Source organism: Hyperoodon ampullatus (assembly GCF_949752795.1).
Source record: "Hyperoodon ampullatus genome assembly, chromosome: 19".
NCBI lineage: Eukaryota > Metazoa > Chordata > Mammalia > Artiodactyla > Ziphiidae > Hyperoodon > Hyperoodon ampullatus.
In genome coordinates, this window is record NC_136932.1 from 18,497,148 (window position 1) to 18,515,324 (window position 18,177).

The following is an 18,177-nucleotide window of genomic DNA, read 5'->3' on the forward strand; positions in this document are numbered from 1 at the left end:
AGCTCTGTGCTATGCTTTGTGGGGAACGCGACATCGATGCCTGGATCCAGACTTCGATCTGGAGAAACGAATTCGTCATTGATCTTTGTGAGAAGAGTCAGCCTTCCCACGAAGACGGCAAGTGAGTTGTAACTGTTGTGACAAAACACCGCTCAAGAGAACCTTCTCTGTTGAGGGTGGAAACCCGCATCAAGGACAAACCCGAACACTGTTCTCTGTCACACCCAAGATGGCCACCGTCCCGGTGCCCCTGTACTGAGTTGCACGCAGGCGCACTCAGCCTGCCACTCCTAACATGGCACATCAGCGCGGCACCCCGGGGCGGGGCCGCGGGCGGAAGTGGGTGTGACAGGGACGGGAGCCGAGAGGGCACTCGGAGGCGAGGTACTGGGCAGTGAGAGCCGCTGGGAGGGTCGAAGTCATGATCCCCCCACAGGAGGCGTCCGCCCGGCGGCGGGAGATCGAGGACAAGCTGAAGCAGGTGGGGCTGGAGCTGGGGAGGCGGGGGAGGAGGTGAGGGAGGGGGGCGAGGTGCGGGCCGGGCCTCTACTCAGGGAGGCGGCGGGAGTGGGAGGGGGCCCTCCCTGCGAGGAGACCTAGTCTCCTAGGGGCGAGGCCGTGGATCTAGGACGCGGTGGTCTCCTTTAGCCTTCGGCTTCTGGTGATGTCCTTGCGTGCGCTCCCCCCAGGAGGAGGAGACGCTGTCCTTCATCCGAGACAGCCTGGAGAAGAGCGACCAGCTTACCAAGAACATGGTGAGTAACCCCTCAGCTGGGAGGGCTTCCAGACGCTGGAGGAGAACCCTGCGACCCGGTAGTTCCGGCACCTAAGGCCTGGGGGTGCGGGTCTGGGTAGTGGTGGTGGTAACCTGTGGGTTTCTCTAGCAACAGTGTGACACGTCTCTTAACACTCCCTTCCCCTTGTCCGCCCCTTCACTGAGGATGCTGCAGCCCCCACTGGCCTGGACTTTCTGCTTTCTGCCTAAGTTCTCCATTCTTCCTTCTCTCCTTCTGCAGACATCTAGTGAGACTGACTTAGGTGGGCTGGGTACTGGCCATGCGTCATCGTCAATTCAAGTGAGGGTTGGACGGCCGGGTTACCACTTCTGAGATTACTGAGGGCAGAAAAAGACTCGGCCTTCACCCCAGAGGGCTTGAGGTGTAAAATGAGCTCTGAAGTCAGAGAGATCTGGGGTCTAGTCCCCGCCCCTCCACTTATTTGTGTGTGGCCCCTGACAGGTAACTCTGAGCCTCAGTTACCTCCTCTGCTAAAACAGACGATGCCAACCTCCAGTGTAACTGTGAAGGTCATAGAAGCTAATGCATGCAGATGCATTTTGCATAGTACCTGGTATACAATAGGTCCTCAGTAAATATGAGTTTCCTTCCTTGTTCCTAGAGAAGACTGGAAAAGCACAAACTGAGCAGATACAAACTTGAGTATGTATTTAGTAACACAGTCATCAGGCGCTAGGCCTTACTTAATGAGATTCACTCTTAGAGAGAAAGGGTTTTGAAGGTACCAGCAATGCATTTGAGGCTACTCTGTATGAAACTACTTCCTGTTCAGTCCAGGAAAGCATCAGAGAGAATAGAGATTGAGATTTGGCTTCAAAGGGTGGAAGGGAAGCCATCCTGAGGTGATTATCTGAGGAGGAGTTAATTTAATGCTTGACTTGCCTTCAAATCAAACTTCAGCCAATTTATTTGGGCCACCTCCTATGTGCCAGGCACATGGTAGGTTCTGAGGATACAGTGGTGAACAGATATACCCTGTCCCTTCCCTCATGGAGCTTATTGTCTAGAAAACCAGAGAAGAGGCAGCAATTGCCAAGGACCTGGTGGGTGGCAGAAGCAGTGCTGGGACAACCCTGAGGCCTGAGAGCACGGAGCTTCCCCCCGCAGGTGTCTATCCTGTCATCCTTTGAGAGTCGCCTTATGAAGCTGGAGAACTCCATCATCCCTGTGCACAAACAGACGGAGAACCTGCAGCGGCTGCAGGAGAACGTTGAGAAGACTCTGTCCTGTCTGGACCACGTTATCAGCTACTACCATGTGGCCAGTGACACTGAGAAGATCATCAGGGAGGGGTGAGCTAGGGCCAGAAGGTCACATTCCTAACCTAGCCTCTTGCACCAGTGGCTGTAGGCCTTGGAAGGGAGGAGTAGAATATATTTGAGCCTCGAGTCCCCTGTGTTCATTCTCTTCTCCCCTTTCCAAATACCATTCTCTTGGTCCTTCCTCTTCAACTTCCATCTGCCCAGGCTAATAGGACTTTTCTCCTTTCCAGCCCCACAGGTAGGCTGGAAGAGTACCTGGGCAGCATGGCCAAGATTCAGAAGGCTGTGGAGTATTTCCAGGACAACAGCCCAGACAGCCCAGAGCTCAACAAAGTGGTAAGGGGCCAGCAGAGTGATGTGAGAGGTTTGGGGACACGAGTCACGGCCCTGGTCTCATGAGAGACACTGAACCAGCTTAAAAGAGAATATAGTAGAATAAACAGAAGTATATAATACCATACACATACTGTAGGCATTAAGATCTCTGTCTCAGAAATTACAGGTATACATTTTTATTGCATCTTAATAATTTAACTAAATTATAAGTTAAATATGAAGTATAAGTTTAACATTTGATTTTTATAAATGCATGGGTATTTTTTTATTGTAGCAAAAAATACATAATATAAAATTTGCCTTTTTAACCATCTTTAAGGGAACAGTTCAGTGACATTAAGTACGTTCGCACTGTCGTATAACCATCTCCAGAATTCTTTTCATCATCTCAGGCTGAAACCCTGTACCCATTAAACACTAACTCCCCTTTCTCCTCCCCACCAACGCCTGGCCATCATCACTCTACTTTCTGACTCAATGAATTTGACTAGTCAGGGGACCTGCATTCATGTTTTCATATTCAATTTTTTTGTGTCGTATCTTTGTGTTTAAGTTTTGGGGTCTTTAGATCACCAGAGGGAGATGGAGAAGGGCTGGGAAGTGAGATTTACTCAATGCATTGAGGAAAGGAGAGAATGCAGACAGGAGAAAAGGTGGGAGCAGAGGCCCAGCCATCCCAGCCACTGAGGAACATTAGAGGGCAGGCCAGCTTGGACCCCCAGTCACCTGGCACACCCTCCTGGTGACACCACAGTTCTTGCCCTGAGGCGTGTGTCTTACCCAGAAGAGGGGGTGGGATGGGGAACAAAGATGGGAAACTGGCTTTTCTCCCACCCAGAAAGCTGTTGCTTAGAACAGTGCCTCCCAGCTTTTCTCCCATCGTGGCTCCATCGGAAATGAGAATGTTTGTGTGGCACACTGAGGTAAAGTGGTAACTAGCCAGTGGTCTCTGGCTGCGCACAGCGCCACCTGGCTACCCGGAGGACTGACAAGATCAATACCTCAGCACACCAGTAACGCAGTGGGCACACACCAGTAAAACCATAATACTGCAGCCCTTGGGTGGGCAGCCTGGACTCAGAGATTGGGATGCCAGGGGCTGGAGAACTTGATTCTTGAGGGTCTCTACCAAGTTTGGATCACAGAGTGAAGAGCTCTGTGCTAGAACTTGGGTGTGGGAGTGGATTAGAGAAGGAGAATACAAAAAATATGCTATAGGTTTACCCTAGGGGACGTACTTTTCATTTAAGCAGAAATGCTCCAACTCCTCTCTCTATTTTTAAAACATCTTTACTGAGATATAATTCACATACCATAAAATTTACCCATTTAAAGTATAAAACGCAGTAGTGTTAGTATAATCACAGAGTTGTGCAGCAACACCGGAATAAGTTTTATAACATTTTCATCGCCTAAAAAAAGAAGTCCATTGGCAGTCACTCTTCTTCCCTTCCCTTCCCCATTCACCCAGCCTCTGGTAATCACTCAGCTATTTTCTGTCTCTGTAAATTTACCTATTCTGGACTTCTCCTGAAAATGGAATCACACAATATGTGACCTTTTGTGTCTGGCTTCCTTCACTTAGCATAATGTTTTCAAGGTTCATCTATGTGGTAGCGTGTGGCAGTGTTTCATTCCATTGTATGGTTGAATAATATTGCATTGTATGGATCTGCCACGTTTTGTTTATCCGTCCATCACTTGATGGTCACTCCACTTTTTGGCTGTTATGGACAGTATTGCTATGAACTCTTGTGTACGAACTTTTGTGTGGACATGTTTTCAATTCTCTTATCTGCTCTGGATACCTGTCGCTTGTCAGATACATGATTTGCAAGTATTTCCTCTCATTCTGTGAATTGTCTTTTCACTTTTTGGATGGTATCGTTTACAGCACAAAAGTTTTTAATTTGATGTAGTCCAATTTATCTGTTTTTTTTCTTTTGCAATCCCTTTTCTAACAAGAACACAAATTAATGGTACAATGAGAAAATAATCAGCTGATATCTGTGAAGCACCTACTTGTAAAACTCTGGGTTTCACCTATGAACATACATTTTGAGAGAACACAAGGGAAAGAAATCATCAGGGAAAGCTTCCCAGCGTTTGTTCTCTGGGAAAAAGGAAGTGAAGGCAGAGGAGGGCTGAGGCCCAGAATCAGGAAGGCAAAGGAAGGGGATGGGGAGGCGAGGGCCTGCCAAATGCTGGAACAGCCGTGGACCCTCTTTCTTCTTTCCCTCCTCTCTTCCTTCCTACTTCCCTGTAGAAGCTGCTGTTTGAGCGGGGGAAGGAGTCGCTGGAGTCCGAGTTCCGCAGCCTGATGACCCGGCACAGCAAGGTCGTGTCCCCTGTGCTCATCCTGGATCTGATCAGCGGTGAGGATGACCTGGAGGTACAGGAGGAGGTGCCCCTAGAGCACCTGCCTGAGAGCGTGCTGCAGGACGTGATCCGCATCTCCCGCTGGCTGGTGGAATATGGCCGCAACCAAGGTGAGGTGTCCTGGGGAGGCGGGGGCCCAGGTGGCAGGGCCAGAGGGAGTGGACTTTGCCCTCTGTTTCTTTAATCCACCTGCATTTCTTTTAAAACAAAGGAGTTTAGTAGGAAACAATATGAGCAATAAGTCTACAGCTTATGTATCAAATTATGAATCTAGCTAAATTCAAGCTTTTTTTTTTTTTTTCTTTGTGGTACGCGGGCCTCTCACTGCTGTGGCCTCTCCCGTTGTGGAGCACAGGCTCCAGACGTGCAGGCTCAGCGGCCATGGCTCACGGGCCCAGCCGCTCCGCGGCATGTGGGATCTTCCCGGACCAGGGCACGAACCCGCATCCTCTTCATTGGCAGGCGGACTCTCAACCACTGTGCCACCAGGGAAGCCCCCAAACTTTTTTTATGTACCTTACTTTCTTGTTTCTTTCCTTTTTTTGATTAATGATAAAAACTTCAAATAGCACAGAAAGGCTTAGGTGAAAAGCAAAAGTCCATCTCCCCACTTCCCTGATGCTTACAGTATCATAACCCAAAGATGAGTACTGTTAAGGTTATTTATACCCTGCCAAAAAATTCTTTATGCCACTGTGTGTGTGTGAGAGAGAGAGAGAGAGAGAATAAATATGTGTGTATCTGCTCCTCGTTCCCAAGTGGAAGGGAGCATACTAAACACTCCCCTATGATTGTTTTTTTGGATTTTGCTTTCAACTTAGTAATATGTCTTGAGAGTGTTCCATATCAGTACATGTGTATTGCTTCATTCTTTTTGGCAGCTGCATAATATTCCATGGTATGTTGGTACCATAATTTTTGAAATCCAGTCCCAGAATTTTTTTAAAAATCCCAAGTTAAGCAAAAAATTAAAAAAAAAAAACCCAACTGTAATGAATATTCAATTTTAAGCTTTTTAGCCCTCCACACTCTTCTTCTCTTTGTTAGTTTGTACACATACCAAGTTGTCAGTGTGCGTTATCACTATCCCTGCCTTCCCTCAAGGACTCTGTGGTGCCAGGTCTCAGGGCCACTTGTACTGACCACATGGCACGTCTGTGGCTCATGAGCTGCACTGTGGGAGCTGAGGGCTCAGCAGGAGCTTTTCAGGGGCTCCCTTGGGATAAGCCAGAGGCCAGTGGATGCCTCCAGACCCCTCAGTCCCCTTCAGTCAGAGCCTCAGTGCTTTGTTCCATTTTTCACATTGGCGACACACTCGTTGGGAACTGCTAAAATGTACCGTGGCATTCGTATCTTTTTCCTTGCTCGTTTGCATTTTTGGATTTTCCAGTTTTCCAGTATCGACAAATAGTGCTGCAGTGAGCACAATTGTATGGCTTGCTTTTCTTATTTAGGAAGTTCTCTGAGATATTTTCTCAAAGGTACAGTTATCAGGCAGAACTGTCTGAACAGATCTGTAACCTTCTTGCCGTCCTGAGTTCGTCTCCGGCTAGGTGGGGCCAGTCGACTGACCCATCGAAAATCCCACAGCTATTTGTTCTTCATTAGCTTTATTTATCTTAGCTATTTGACAGGGTTTTCACAATCCTCTAATTTTTTAAAATTTGCATTTCATTCATGGCTAAAGAAATGGTGTGTTTTTTAATTCAGTGACACTTGTTGTCTCTTTACCGCATATAAATTGCTCACATCCTTTGACCCCTTACCAAGTTGAAGCTGGATGTTAACTTTACCTTTTTTTTAATCTAAAAAAACCTTACTGTGGACTTCCTTGGCAGTCCAGCGGTTAAGACTCCGCAATTCCAGCTCAGGGGACATGGGTTCAATCCCTGGTCAGGGAAGACGCCATGTGGCATGGCAAAAAAAAAAACAAACAAACCTCACAGGGAATTCCCTGGCGGTTCAGTAGTTAGGACTTGGCACTTTCACTGCCAGGGGCCTGGGTTCAGTCCCTGGCTAGAGACCTAAGATCCCACAGGCCACACGGCACGGCCAAAAATAAATAAATAAAATAAAAAATAACAACTAACTGTTGGTTCTGTTGGGGGATACTTTCCCTTTTAAGCCTTTGATTTGGGACGGACGAGGTCATGTGGGAGGCCGCTAGGAAGGGGGTAGCAAGGAGCAGTGGTGGGCACCACTGCTGCCCTGCGGAGCTGCGTCTGGAAGTGAGAGGGAGGCCCTGGGGCCAGGCAGAGGCAGGGACCCCAGCTGTCGCCCATCTCTCCTCAGACTTCATGAACGTCTACTACCAGATCCGCTCCAGCCAGCTGGACCGCTCCATCAAAGGCCTGAAGGAGCATTTCCGGAAGAGCAGTTCTTCGTCCGGGGTCCCCTACTCCCCTGCTGTCCCCAACAAGAGGAAGGACACACCTACCAAGAAGCCGGTCAAGCGGCCAGGTGAGTCCCCACCCTGGCCCACCTCAGAACCAGACAGAAGCTCTGTGGGACCCGGGTTGCCTTTGGCCACCCTGGGGGTAGCAGCCGCTACAGCTTGACCTCACAGCGACCCCCAACTATAGGTACGCAGGACAGAAAGCAGGTGTCTGCCCACCTAGCAAGGCCCCATCCGCTGAGCTTCTCTCTGCCCAGCCGAGTCTGGGGGCTACATAAGGGTCCTTGGAGTGGAGGGTCACAGGCACAGAGAGGTGGGCTGACAGGGGTGCCGGGGCAGAGCCCCTTGCTGGACCCCCTTCTCCTCCCTGCGTCAGGAGGCCAGGCACGCTGCTGCCGCCAAAACCGTGGACAGGACGGGGCAGGCACTGCAGCCGTCACCTTGCAAAAAGCCAGGGTGGCTTGAAGAAGTGGATAGGGGAGAGTTTCCACTTCCACAGTCACCCAGAAAGGAAAATAACCCCACGCCTTCTTCTCCAAAGAACTTAATCCGGCTTTTGGGCTCCACTTGAAAGTTAGTGCCTTGCGGCGGGAGAGTCAAGGGAGGGGTGTTGAGGTGGGAGACGCCTGGGCTGTGGGCGTTGGTATCCTGGGCGAACAGCTCACTGTCTGTCCTTCTTCCCGTCATCACGTCCCCTGTAGTCTACGCTCCAGGTAAACAGTGTTCCTGGGTGTCAGCTTCCGCTTGGCAAGCCTGGCTGTGTCTGGCTGCTGAGAGGTGTGGCCCTCGAGAGGCTGGGGTATTCCAGGGTGAGGGGCTGCTGCAAGCCCCAGGGAGAGAGAGCCAGTGAGGCTGGGGGCTGCTCCCACCCTAGCCTTCCCTGTCCAGCTGCTGCTGTGGGCACACATCCCGGGTGCCCCGGCGGGACCCGCCCCTCATGACGGCGTTTTCCTTACCTGCCCGTCAGAGAACGAAGGGCCTGTTGACACTCGCCGCGAGCACCTGCTCCTCCTCAGGCCCTTGTTCAGGCTTCGGAGATACGGCTGAGCCGAGGGTGCCTGCAGGGGCGCAGGGGAATAGATCGTAAGGGAATCTGGGTGGCCCCAGCAGGAAGAGCCCTGCCTTCCCCCTCCCCAGTGTGGATATCCTGGCCGAGCCCCTGGGGAACCTGCCACAAACGGTGACTCTACTAAGCCAGCCTGCGCAGCCGCAGCTGGCTGCACCTGGGCCTGTCCGTCTCTGTGCCTTGGTTCCGGGAGGCTGCGAGGCTGCCTGGGCCTTGGCCAGTCTGTGCTCTCTTCCCCTCTGTCTCTTCTCTGATGGGTCCAGTGGAGGCCCCAGGACCCAGTCTGCATCCAAGAGTGCTGCTGGCCGTGCAGGGAGCAGGGATCTGATCTCGGGTCCCCCAGTGGGCCTAATCTAGCTTGGCTTAGAGCCCCAAGAGGAAAACTCGGGCTCTGAGCGTCCCTCTGGTTTCTGTGGGGTTTCAAGAGTTGTCAGGAGCTGGGGGGCTCAGGACTGACGTCAGGAACTAGGGAATCAGGCCCCTGGGACATCAGTTCCCAGCCCTTGAGGAGAGGAGCAGGGAGGCCTCGGTGGGTAATGAAGCACCGACCTCAGCGTCGTTCGTGGTCATTGTGCTCCTGATGGGTTTGGCGGCTGCCGGATCAGTGTCCCCAGCCCACGTCCACGCGAGCATACTGGCGAGGCTCCTGGAGGCCCGGCGGGCCCACCTGCTCCTGGTCGGTTGTGGGGCAGGGCACTGACTCGCTCATTAGCGGGGCTGCTCACTGAAGGGGCAGAACCCAGCAAGACAGATGCTGAGCCCAAGCCCCAAACCTGGTCATTAGTAACTACGTGCGGTTGGTGCAAACAGAAAGAAATGAGCCGCTCCAGACGCCGTCCCTTCTCCGCTAGCCTTCTGGGGAGCTGCCAGGACCCAAGAAGCCTCACTGTGTTCAGAGGTGCAAGGGGGCACCTGGGAGTCCCCAGGGAAGAGGGACGGAGTTACACTCATGGGTGCCTCCCCTGCCCCGGTACATTTTATTAACAGGGCAGCTGTACGCATCTGTTTTAAATGCTGTTTTATTTCCCCACATTTTCTGTCCTGTGACGTCTCGTTCCCACAGAGGTAGCTGACCCTGGAGGCCGTGGGCGCTGCAGTTTTGTTTTCATTGTTCTCACTTGTGATACTAACTGTTGGTTCCCCCCCCATGCCAAGAGCATGTGCCCTTTCCTGCTGCCCTCCCTCCTGCTCTCTGTGTGATGGCTCCTATTAACTTCTTTTTGGCTTTTGAGTTTTTCCCAATTGCTTTGGTGGTTTGGGTCCCTCCCCTGGTGTATGGGGCCAGTCTGCCTCTGGGTCTCCAAGCCTTCTGTCTTGGGCGCTGCTGTCCCAGGAAGCTCAGTCCCATTTCACCAACTCCTGGGTGCTGCTTTCCTTTGGCTACTGTTTAGCCGCGTCCCAGCACTGAGCATGCCCGGAGAACTCTGCCTGCCCTCTGGGGAGGAGCCATGGGCCTGCCCGCTTCAAGGTGCCCCCAGGCTCTGCCACTTGGTCTCGCCTTCTAGGTGTGAGAGCTCCATCGCTAGCTCCTCCATCCCAGGCCCTTGTCTATTTCTGAGTTAAGTGCCACTCAGTACTGTTTTTTATTTTTGGCTTCTCCTGGTGGATCTTGGTCCATCTCATCTCCTTCACCCTCTGCACTTCCTAAAATGAACTCAGATCTGGAACAGTGAGGGTCGCTGGCAGGATCAGGAGCTCCACTGGGGGAACGAAATGTGTCCGTTCCTCCATCTCCTTCCGCGGGGCCTCTGGCGGGCCCGGGAGAGGCCTGCTGGGAGAGATGGTACCTGGGCGTGCTCTCTGCTGGGGGTGGGCGTGGGCCTGGGGGGCAGGTGGAGGGCTGCTGCTGTTTTCTCTCACTCGTTTCCTAGGTCTTCTTATCTCCTCTCTGTGTGGCTCTGGTGACAGGGACGATCCGTAAGGCTCAGAACCTTCTGAAACAGTATTCCCAGCATGGTCTAGATGGGAAAAAGGGGGGCTCTAACCTCATTCCTCTGGAAGGTAATCGTCCTGTGTTCCTCTCCTCTTCCCTCCTCGTCCACCGTGTGTCCACTCTCGTGGTAGGGCAGAGCCTCCAACCCCCCAGAGGGCCTCGGGCGCAACCCTGAGAGGGGACCAGGGGTGGGAACTGAGGTCCTGGGCCTCTGACCCCAGCTGGCTCGGGGGCAGCTTTCATGGCCCTCGGCCTGGTCCTGTCTGGCTGACGGCAGCTCTGCCCTCCCGGAGGCTTCCCGCTCCCTCCCCTCCCTGTCTCTGTCCTTGTCTCCTGTTTGAACTCAGAGAAAGTTCTTTGTCACGGGCAGCCCTTTCACGCTCAGACCAGCAGTGGCAGGACCAAGGCAGCCGAGGCCTCCTGGCCGCCCCCCTCCACCTGAAAGGCGAGCATGTGCCACAGGGGACAGGCAGCCCGTACACCATGTCCCTGCCTCCCTCCCATCAGAGGAAGGACAGCCCTGCCCTAGTGGACCAGATCGCCTTCAAAAGAATGACCCTGGGGGCAAAAAGAAGCCTGTCCCCATTCACTGGGCAGTGACATTTCTCTAACTGGATCTCTCCCCAAATATGGTGAGATAAACCCCCTGGGGCTGAGCATCAGACCTTCCGCAGCTGCTGGAAACTTCAGAAACCCGGCTTTCTCTTAGCCTCCAGGCTTGGGGAAACCAGCTCCCGAGGATGGTCCGGGGCACTGCAAGTCAGGCATGAAACGGCTGTTCCCAAGGTGGTCTGAGCAGAGGAGGGGCTCAGAGCCCTCTCCAATGCCCCTTCCCCTACACCCCATCTCACATCCCCCCCTGGAGATCGAGGGCTTCTTCCCAGTCCCCCGAGAGGCAGCCACCCCGCCCCTGGATAAACGCTGCTTGTGTTTGCGGCCGACGTCTCGCTAGGTCACGAGCATGATTTCCGAGTTAAGCACCTGTCCGAGGCTCTGAACGACAAGCACGGGCCACTGGCCGGTGAGTACTGCAGCCCAGCCCGAGGGCAGCCGCCGCTGCATTCACGGCCGTCCCCAGAGGGCCTGTTCCGGCCTGGCCTAGCCGGCCGCTCCGCTCCAAGGATGAGCCTGGCCTACTCGCATCTCTCTCTCTCCGGTCTGTCTCTCTTTTGGGCACTAGGTCCCCTTGCCTCTCTCCAGGTGGGAGTGCACGCCTGGCTCTCAGGGCCTGGGCCAAGGGCAGAAGTTGCCGCCACTCGGAAGGCGGGCAGAGAGGGCAGGCGGGCCCCTGGAGGGCAGGGAGCACCAACACCTGACTCCAGCGATGGCTCCAAACCTCTGACTCCTCGGAGCCCGTCCCTCGGCACATAGGACCAGGTTGCCAGTGGGCACCCCTGCCCCAGCCTCCAATGCAGTAGCGGGATCCTGTCTCCTGCTGGGGCAGCTGACAACCAGGGAGCCCTCCCCCTCTGAGGCTCATTTTGCCTATTCTCCAGTTTTGACGCCATGCCAGCTAGCCTTATGGACCAGAGCCCACTGCCTTTTTATACGTTCCAGAAGGCCTGGCGGGGCTGGTATCTGGCTCCAGAGGCCCAGCATTTTCGGAGATGGATGACCGTTGTGCCTGCCTCCTTGAGGTGGACGCGGCCACTTGCCCATCCCTGGGCGTCCTCTTCCCAGTACAATTCAGAATCCTCAGTCTTGGGGTCAGGCGTGTCTTATCCAGGAAGTCGATTGGGGGATCTTCTTATCCTTTTTATCCATCTCCCCAACACCTCTCGTACCTGACGTTCTGGAACAAAGGCTGGACTCAGCCCGTTTTTCCCCTTGCACCCCGTCGGGCCTGCTGGAGTTCTCTCAGCTTCCTGCCAGCACAGTCTTCTTCCCCATCTGCTGCTAGTCTGGCTACAGGCCAGGAACTGGGGAGACTCGTGCCCCACCCCCCAGCAGGGAGAGGGTCTGCCCCAAGCCAGTAGCTCAGGGGCGCTGCTTTCCCCCAGGGAGAGATGACATGCTGGACATGGAGACCGACGCCTACATTCACAGCGTCAGTGCCTTTGTCAAGCTGGCCCAGAGCGAGTACCAGCTGCTGACGGATGTCATCCCTGAGCACCATCAGAAAAAGACCTTCGACTCTTTGATACAGGTCCTGCCCCACCCCACCCTGCCCCTGGGCCCTGACCAGATGCCCCAGCAAGAGCTGTCACTGCAGAAGCTTGAGTTTGGTCCAGGCATGCAGTCCATAGCCCTCAACTCCAGCCACCACCTCCACGTCCCATCCTGGGGATCTGTCCTGGGTGGCGTGTCCTGGTCGGGACCTCCCCATTGGGGGCATACTTCCCCCACGCCCCTCCAGGTGCCCTCACCGTCCCTGGGAACCGGCTGTCTGCCCCCTCCCCTGAGCCCTCTCCCTGCCCCGCTCTCTCAGGATGCCCTGGACGGGCTGATGTTTGAAGGGGAGAACATTGTGGCTGCTGCCCGGAAGGCCATCATCCGACACGACTTCTCGGCTGTGCTCACCGTCTTCCCCATCCTGCGGCACCTCAAGCAGACCAAGCCTGAGTTTGACCAGGTGCTCCAGGTATGTGGGTGAGGATGCCCTTGGGGACCCCGGGAGGAGGAATCCTGCTGCCCGGCATGGCCTCCCCGGAGAACTGTGTTCTCTACCCCCACGCGTCTGCTCCGAGGGTGAGTGGCGGCAGCTTCCTCGGGGCCCCGGGCATGTGGAGGTGCTCTCGGGGTGAGTGAAGAGGGGAGACAGTCCCCTGGGGTGAGGGGCTGGGAAGGAGCAGGGCCCCAGGCACAGCCTGTAGCCGGGTTCTGGTGCCCTGTGCAGCCATGTGCTTCCTCAGGGGACGGCCGCCAGCACCAAGAACAAGCTGCCCAGCCTCATCACCTCCATGGAGACCGTTGGAGCCAAAGCGCTGGAGGACTTCGCTGACAACATCAAGGTGCTCTCCCTCCCTCCGCTGCCATGCAGGACGGCCAGTGGGGCTGTGGGCAGGGCCACCGGTGACCTGGCTTGGAAACTCTTTCTGAAAGCAGGCCTCCAAGAGGGGTGGGCCTGCCCTGTGGGGAAGCCGGCCGTGCTGCTAGTCTCCAGTCAGTGCCCACGGGCCTCCCTTTCTTCCCCAGGGGCTCCAGAGGCCTCCACCCCAGGCGTCAAGCTCCTGCCCCGCTTTTCCCATCTAGTCATGTCCGTATGTCTGTCCCGCTCACCTTTGTGCCCGAGGGGCATCCTGACACCTGTCTGCCAGGAGGTGGCGCCATGAGCCCGCAGACTGGGGTGTGGGGTGGGCGCGAGACTCCCTGGGAGCTGCTTCAGGGAGTCAGGCTGTTCTTCCCACAGAACGACCCGGACAAGGAGTACAACATGCCCAAGGATGGCACTGTGCACGAGCTCACGAGCAACGTAGGTGCTGCCCAGAGGCTCCTGGGGTTGGGAGGGGGCGCAGGTGGCAGGATGGACTGCAAGGTGCTTAGTGCCCCCAGCAGACAGAGCCTTTCCCAGGAGGCCAAACCCACAGGGTGAAGCACGAAGTTTGCAGCCACCCTTTTCGCTGGGCAGGCCCCTGGCCCTGTACCTGTCCTGGAATGGTCAGGGGGTGAACTGTAGGAGGTGATCTGACCTTTGGGTCCTGCCCTTGACCTTCTTCCTGGACCTGTTTTCTCCCCACGCAGGCTATCCTCTTCCTGCAGCAGCTCCTGGACTTCCAGGAGACGGCGGGCGCCATGCTGGCCTCCCAAGGTACTTAGCCCCTCCCAGCGGGGCCCCGTGCCCCACTCCCTCTGGCCTGGAGACGTGGGGTTAGCCCCCTCTGGGTGAGGAGATTTCCCCCACCCTGTGGAGTGGGAAGGAGATGTGGCCTGTGGCGGGACCCCCAAGCTGCTTGGGCCATCTGGGCCCAGCCTCAGGAATGCAGCCGGGATGTGACTACCTTTCCTGCCTCCATGCCCTCTCGGCTCCCTCCACTGTCCTCACTCTGGAGAGCAGAACTCACTGGTTTGGAGATGCCCTTCCCGCCCCGCCCCTCCTTCTGCATTTCCCCACCTCCTCTTGTGTTGCCTGTCCTCCTAATTAGTCCAATACAGCTGACCCTTTACAGCTGGCATCTCAGGGCCAGCCTGGTATCTTCCCGTGACTGTGACTTGCTGTCCTGGGACTGGGGCTCAGGAGGTTAGCACGTGGGGAAGAGCACGCTTCCGAGCACTGAGACCCAGCGCAGCTTGTTGGGCCCTCAGGCCTTCCCTTTTCCCCCCAGTCTAGGGGCAAGGAGCCAAGGTGCAGCCTCTGGCCTGTGGTTCTCCAGATGTCCACTTTCCAGTGTGTCGCTGGCCTTCAGGGGTCCAGCCTGGGCTGTCCTGCTGTCTGTTTCTGGCGTCGCGGGGAGTAGTCTGCTTGGCTCGGGTGTTGCGGCCATTTCTAACCTGTTTTTGCACTTTGCATCTTTCTCCCTCCTCTGTCTCCCCCCCTTCCCCTCTGTGCGCACTGCCTCTCACTGCGTAGTTCTTGGGGACACATACAATATTCCTTTAGACCCCCGAGGTAAGCAGCAGGGCTCTGCAGCCCCATCCTTCCCCTCTGAAGCCCCATGAGTGAGGTTCCCTGGGGACAGAGGCACCTGGACAGACTCAGGACCCCAGTAGGAGCGGGGTCAGAGGGGACACGGGTTCCTTCCGGGTGCTCCCAACCCTCTCAGCTCCCTGACGGCCACTTTCTGTCTCTGGGTTTCTCCAGGCAGCATCCTGCTGTGTCCAGCATCCTGAGTACACCCTTCAAGCTGGTCTAGCACCTCCCTGTCCCCTTCCTCCCCCATCCGCTCCCTTCCCCCCTTGGCTTTCTGCTCTGTGCAGCCAGCAAGTCTGTTCAGAAGGCCCTGGTAGAGGAGGTTGTAGGCAGTGGGGGTGAAGGTGGAGAGGCAATGGGGGGCCTATTCTAAGAGTCTGTTGCTGACAAATGGAAGAAGTGGGCCTTGTTGGTACCCCCAGCATGGGTCAGAGGCTGGGTTGCAGAGGCTGTCCCGTTCCTGTCCTGCCAGCCTTCCTGCTGGCCCTGGGCCAGCTCATTACCCCCGCCAGCCGAGACCATGGAGGCGCCGGCCCTGGGTTCCAGGAAGAGTCCCAGGGAGCACCCCCCGCAGCGGGAAGGGAGCCCTGTAGCTCAGCACATCCCCAGCTCTGCCCGAGGGAGGCTCGGGCCCCTCCCAGGGTTTCCTCAGCCACTCCGCGGGCCTAGGGGAGGCCAGAGAGGGTCTCGGCTGCTGCCACTGCTGTGGTAACAGGACTCCTCCTCTCACAGAGACCAGTTCCTCAGCCACCAGCTACAGCTCCGAGTTCAGCAAGCGCCTCCTGAGCACCTACATCTGTGAGTGCACCCCGCCAGCCAGCAGCCTCCAGCCCCCGGCCTCCCTGCCTCCCTGCCTCTTCCCTTCCGTCTCCATTTTGTGCTCTCCTGCTAGTCCAGGTCCCGCTCCTGAGCACCAGCGCCCCGACTTTTAGAATTGCAGCCTGACCTCTGGTTGGGGGGCCGCGGGGGCTCGGCAAAAGCCTCCCAAGGCTGGCGAGGCTGGTGGGGTCTCGAGTCCGGGAGGAACAAGGAGCGACGGGTGGGAGTTGGTCTGTGGGCCCCAGGATTGGGTCGTTTGGGTCAGACTGCCACGGGAGGCATGACCACGTCCTGTCCTGTGCAGGTAAAGTCCTGGGCAACCTGCAGCTGAACTTGCTGAGCAAGTCCAAGGTGTACGAGGACCCGGCTCTGAGCGCCATCTTCCTGCACAACAACTACAACTACATCCTCAAGGCCCTGGAGAAGTAAGTGGCTACGGGTGCTGGTCTGCAGCTCTCACCCGCCCCTGCCTGGCCTGCCTGGGCTGGCTGTGCCCCCTCGTGTCCAGGGCGGGGAGGGCGCCGCTTTACCCTTCCCAGTCCCAGGACCCAGGGAGGTGGGAGGCAGGCCCCACTGGTGTTGCTGCAGAGGCCGGCAGCCTTTCTATCGTTCTCTCCTCTCTCGCCTGCTTCCACCCCAGGTCTGAGCTGATCCAGCTGGTGGCCGTGACCCAGAAGACTGCCGAGCGCTCCTACCGCGAGCACATCGAGCAGCAGATCCAGACTTACCAGCGCAGGTGGGCCTCCGCCCACCCTCCCGCTCCCCGACCTGTGTCCCCACCAGTAACGCTTCCTTCTCAGAGCCTCGGGATGCTGGGCCCAGTCAGAGTGGGCTCAATGACGGGGAACTGCCACCCTGTGAACCCCAATCCTCTACTTGTTTTTTAATCACACTCATGGAGTGGAGAAGGGTAGTTGCCAAGGGTGACGACTAAAATGGTTGAAGGGCTGCCCGTCAGAGATGTGGGTAACGTTTAGACCAAGGGACTCACAAGGTCCCTTGAACTTGGCTGAGCCTCACTCTACAGGGCTCTCTCTGCCCCTCTCCTCCTGTTTCTTAGTTTGTGCGTCTCCCTCTCCCTTTGGGTGTTTCTTCCCTGTGACCGTATCTCCCTCTGCTTTCCCGTTTATCTGTCCTCCATTCCCTCTTTTTTCATCTGCTTCTCCATCTTAATTGGCCATGATATCAACGTGAAGTGTAGTTGGTAGTGTTTGTTCAATTTATTGAATGTTCTGTTTCCTGTTCTTAATTTTAAAAGCGAGCAGCTTGAACGTTTTTATTCCCAAGGAAAAAAATCTCAGCTGTGTTTTGCTTAGTTACAACCCAGACTGATCCCTGCCCTCACCCTCTCCCCCAGTAGATCAAGAGATTTTTAAAAAACAAAACAATCGAGCCCCAGGGAAGGAGCAGCTGCCTGAGGCTGTCCCTTCTCTGCCCTCTGCTTCCCTCCCTGCCTGGCAGTTGGTTAAAGGTGACTGACTACATTGCTGAGAAGAATCTACCTGTGTTCCAGCCCGGAGTCAAGGTGGGCTGAAGGCCTGGGCTGGGAAGGGATTGTCTAGCAGATGTGGTGCTTTCTGTTGTGTCTCTGGGAAAAAACAGACAACTGGGATGAGAAAGCAAAGGACGCCCATGGCCATCCGGGCAGCAGGGGAGAGGGCTGGGCTTGGGGTTTGGGGAGGGAGCAGGGGCAGGATGATTCTGCTCTGAGGGACGCTTTCTCTGCCGTCTCCCCTGGCCCCCCAGCTTCGGGACAAGGAGCGGCAGGTGATCAAGGAACGTTTTAAGGTAAGTCGGGATCCTGCCCGCTCCACTGATCGCTGCTGCTACTGTAGCAACACAGACTCAGACATTTATCTTTGGGTCACTTCTGTTTCCACTGTTTTGGTGACCAGGGCTTCAACGATGGCCTGGAAGAATTGTGCAAGATACAGAAGGCCTGGGCTATTCCCGACACGGAGCAGAGGGACAAGATCCGCCAAGCCCAGAAAAACATTGTTAAGGAGACTTACGGGGCCTTTCTGCACAGGTTAGCCCTCCGTCTCTGCCCTGCCAGCCCCACGCTCCCCGCTGCCCCGGCTGGACCACTGGGCCCTTCTCTTCTTCAAGGAAACCTGGAGAGGGTGGTGGATTTGGGTGGCAGATCCAGCGCCCAGGGCTTTGGTGTGGGGCCAGACCCGGACATCACCCAGGGGCACCCCGTCGGGAGGGCCTTAGGCTGAGGCAGAGCTGGGGAGGGGCTGGGCGTCCCCACTGACCTCAGCGCCCGGTCAGGTACGGCAGCGTGCCCTTCACCAAGAACCCTGAGAAGTACATCAGGTACCGCGTGGAGCAGGTGGGCGACATGATCGATCGGCTCTTCGACACCTCCGCCTGAGCCGCCGCCGCCCCTGCCTGCTCTGCCAGGCCAGCCGTGTTAGCGGACAGATAAACCAGTGTTAACTTGCCTCTGGGCCCGGTGAGCGTGGCGTCCTTTGACACGGGGGTCTTTCTCCACCACCCCGACCAGGAGCCCCGTCCCGGAGCCCTCGGGTCCCGGTTTGCCCTTCCTCTCGCAGCCCCCAGTCCCCGCACAAGCAGCGCTCTCCCGGGACTCGGGGCTTCCCGCGCACCTTGGGTTTCG

General features: G+C 56.0%; 1 protein-coding gene across 7 annotated transcripts; it reads left to right on the plus strand.

Annotated features, from left to right (window-relative positions):
* Nucleotides 1-415: 415 nt before the first annotated feature.
* On the plus strand, nucleotides 416-18,001 carry EXOC7 (exocyst complex component 7; the record flags this gene model as incomplete). 7 transcript variants are annotated; one of them, XM_079725950.1, is made up of 21 exons in its annotated part: nucleotides 416-481; nucleotides 690-755; nucleotides 1,905-2,089; nucleotides 2,290-2,395; nucleotides 4,662-4,884; nucleotides 7,067-7,234; nucleotides 10,144-10,236; nucleotides 11,121-11,189; nucleotides 12,169-12,314; nucleotides 12,597-12,749; nucleotides 13,021-13,119; nucleotides 13,518-13,580; nucleotides 13,850-13,916; nucleotides 14,676-14,714; nucleotides 15,468-15,533; nucleotides 15,859-15,979; nucleotides 16,195-16,290; nucleotides 17,016-17,079; nucleotides 17,301-17,342; nucleotides 17,450-17,583; nucleotides 17,829-18,001. In XM_079725950.1, 21 exons carry the CDS (start codon nucleotides 422-424, stop codon nucleotides 17,929-17,931), a joined length of 2,163 nt encoding a protein of 720 aa, XP_079582076.1. In that variant the 3' UTR covers nucleotides 17,932-18,001. The 7 variants fall into 7 exon arrangements, with proteins under 7 accessions (XP_079582076.1, XP_079582070.1, XP_079582073.1 ...); XM_079725944.1 differs by lacking the exon at nucleotides 14,676-14,714 and having other exon boundaries at nucleotides 422-481; XM_079725947.1 differs by lacking the exon at nucleotides 11,121-11,189 and having other exon boundaries at nucleotides 422-481.
* Nucleotides 18,002-18,177: the final 176 nt, after the last annotated feature.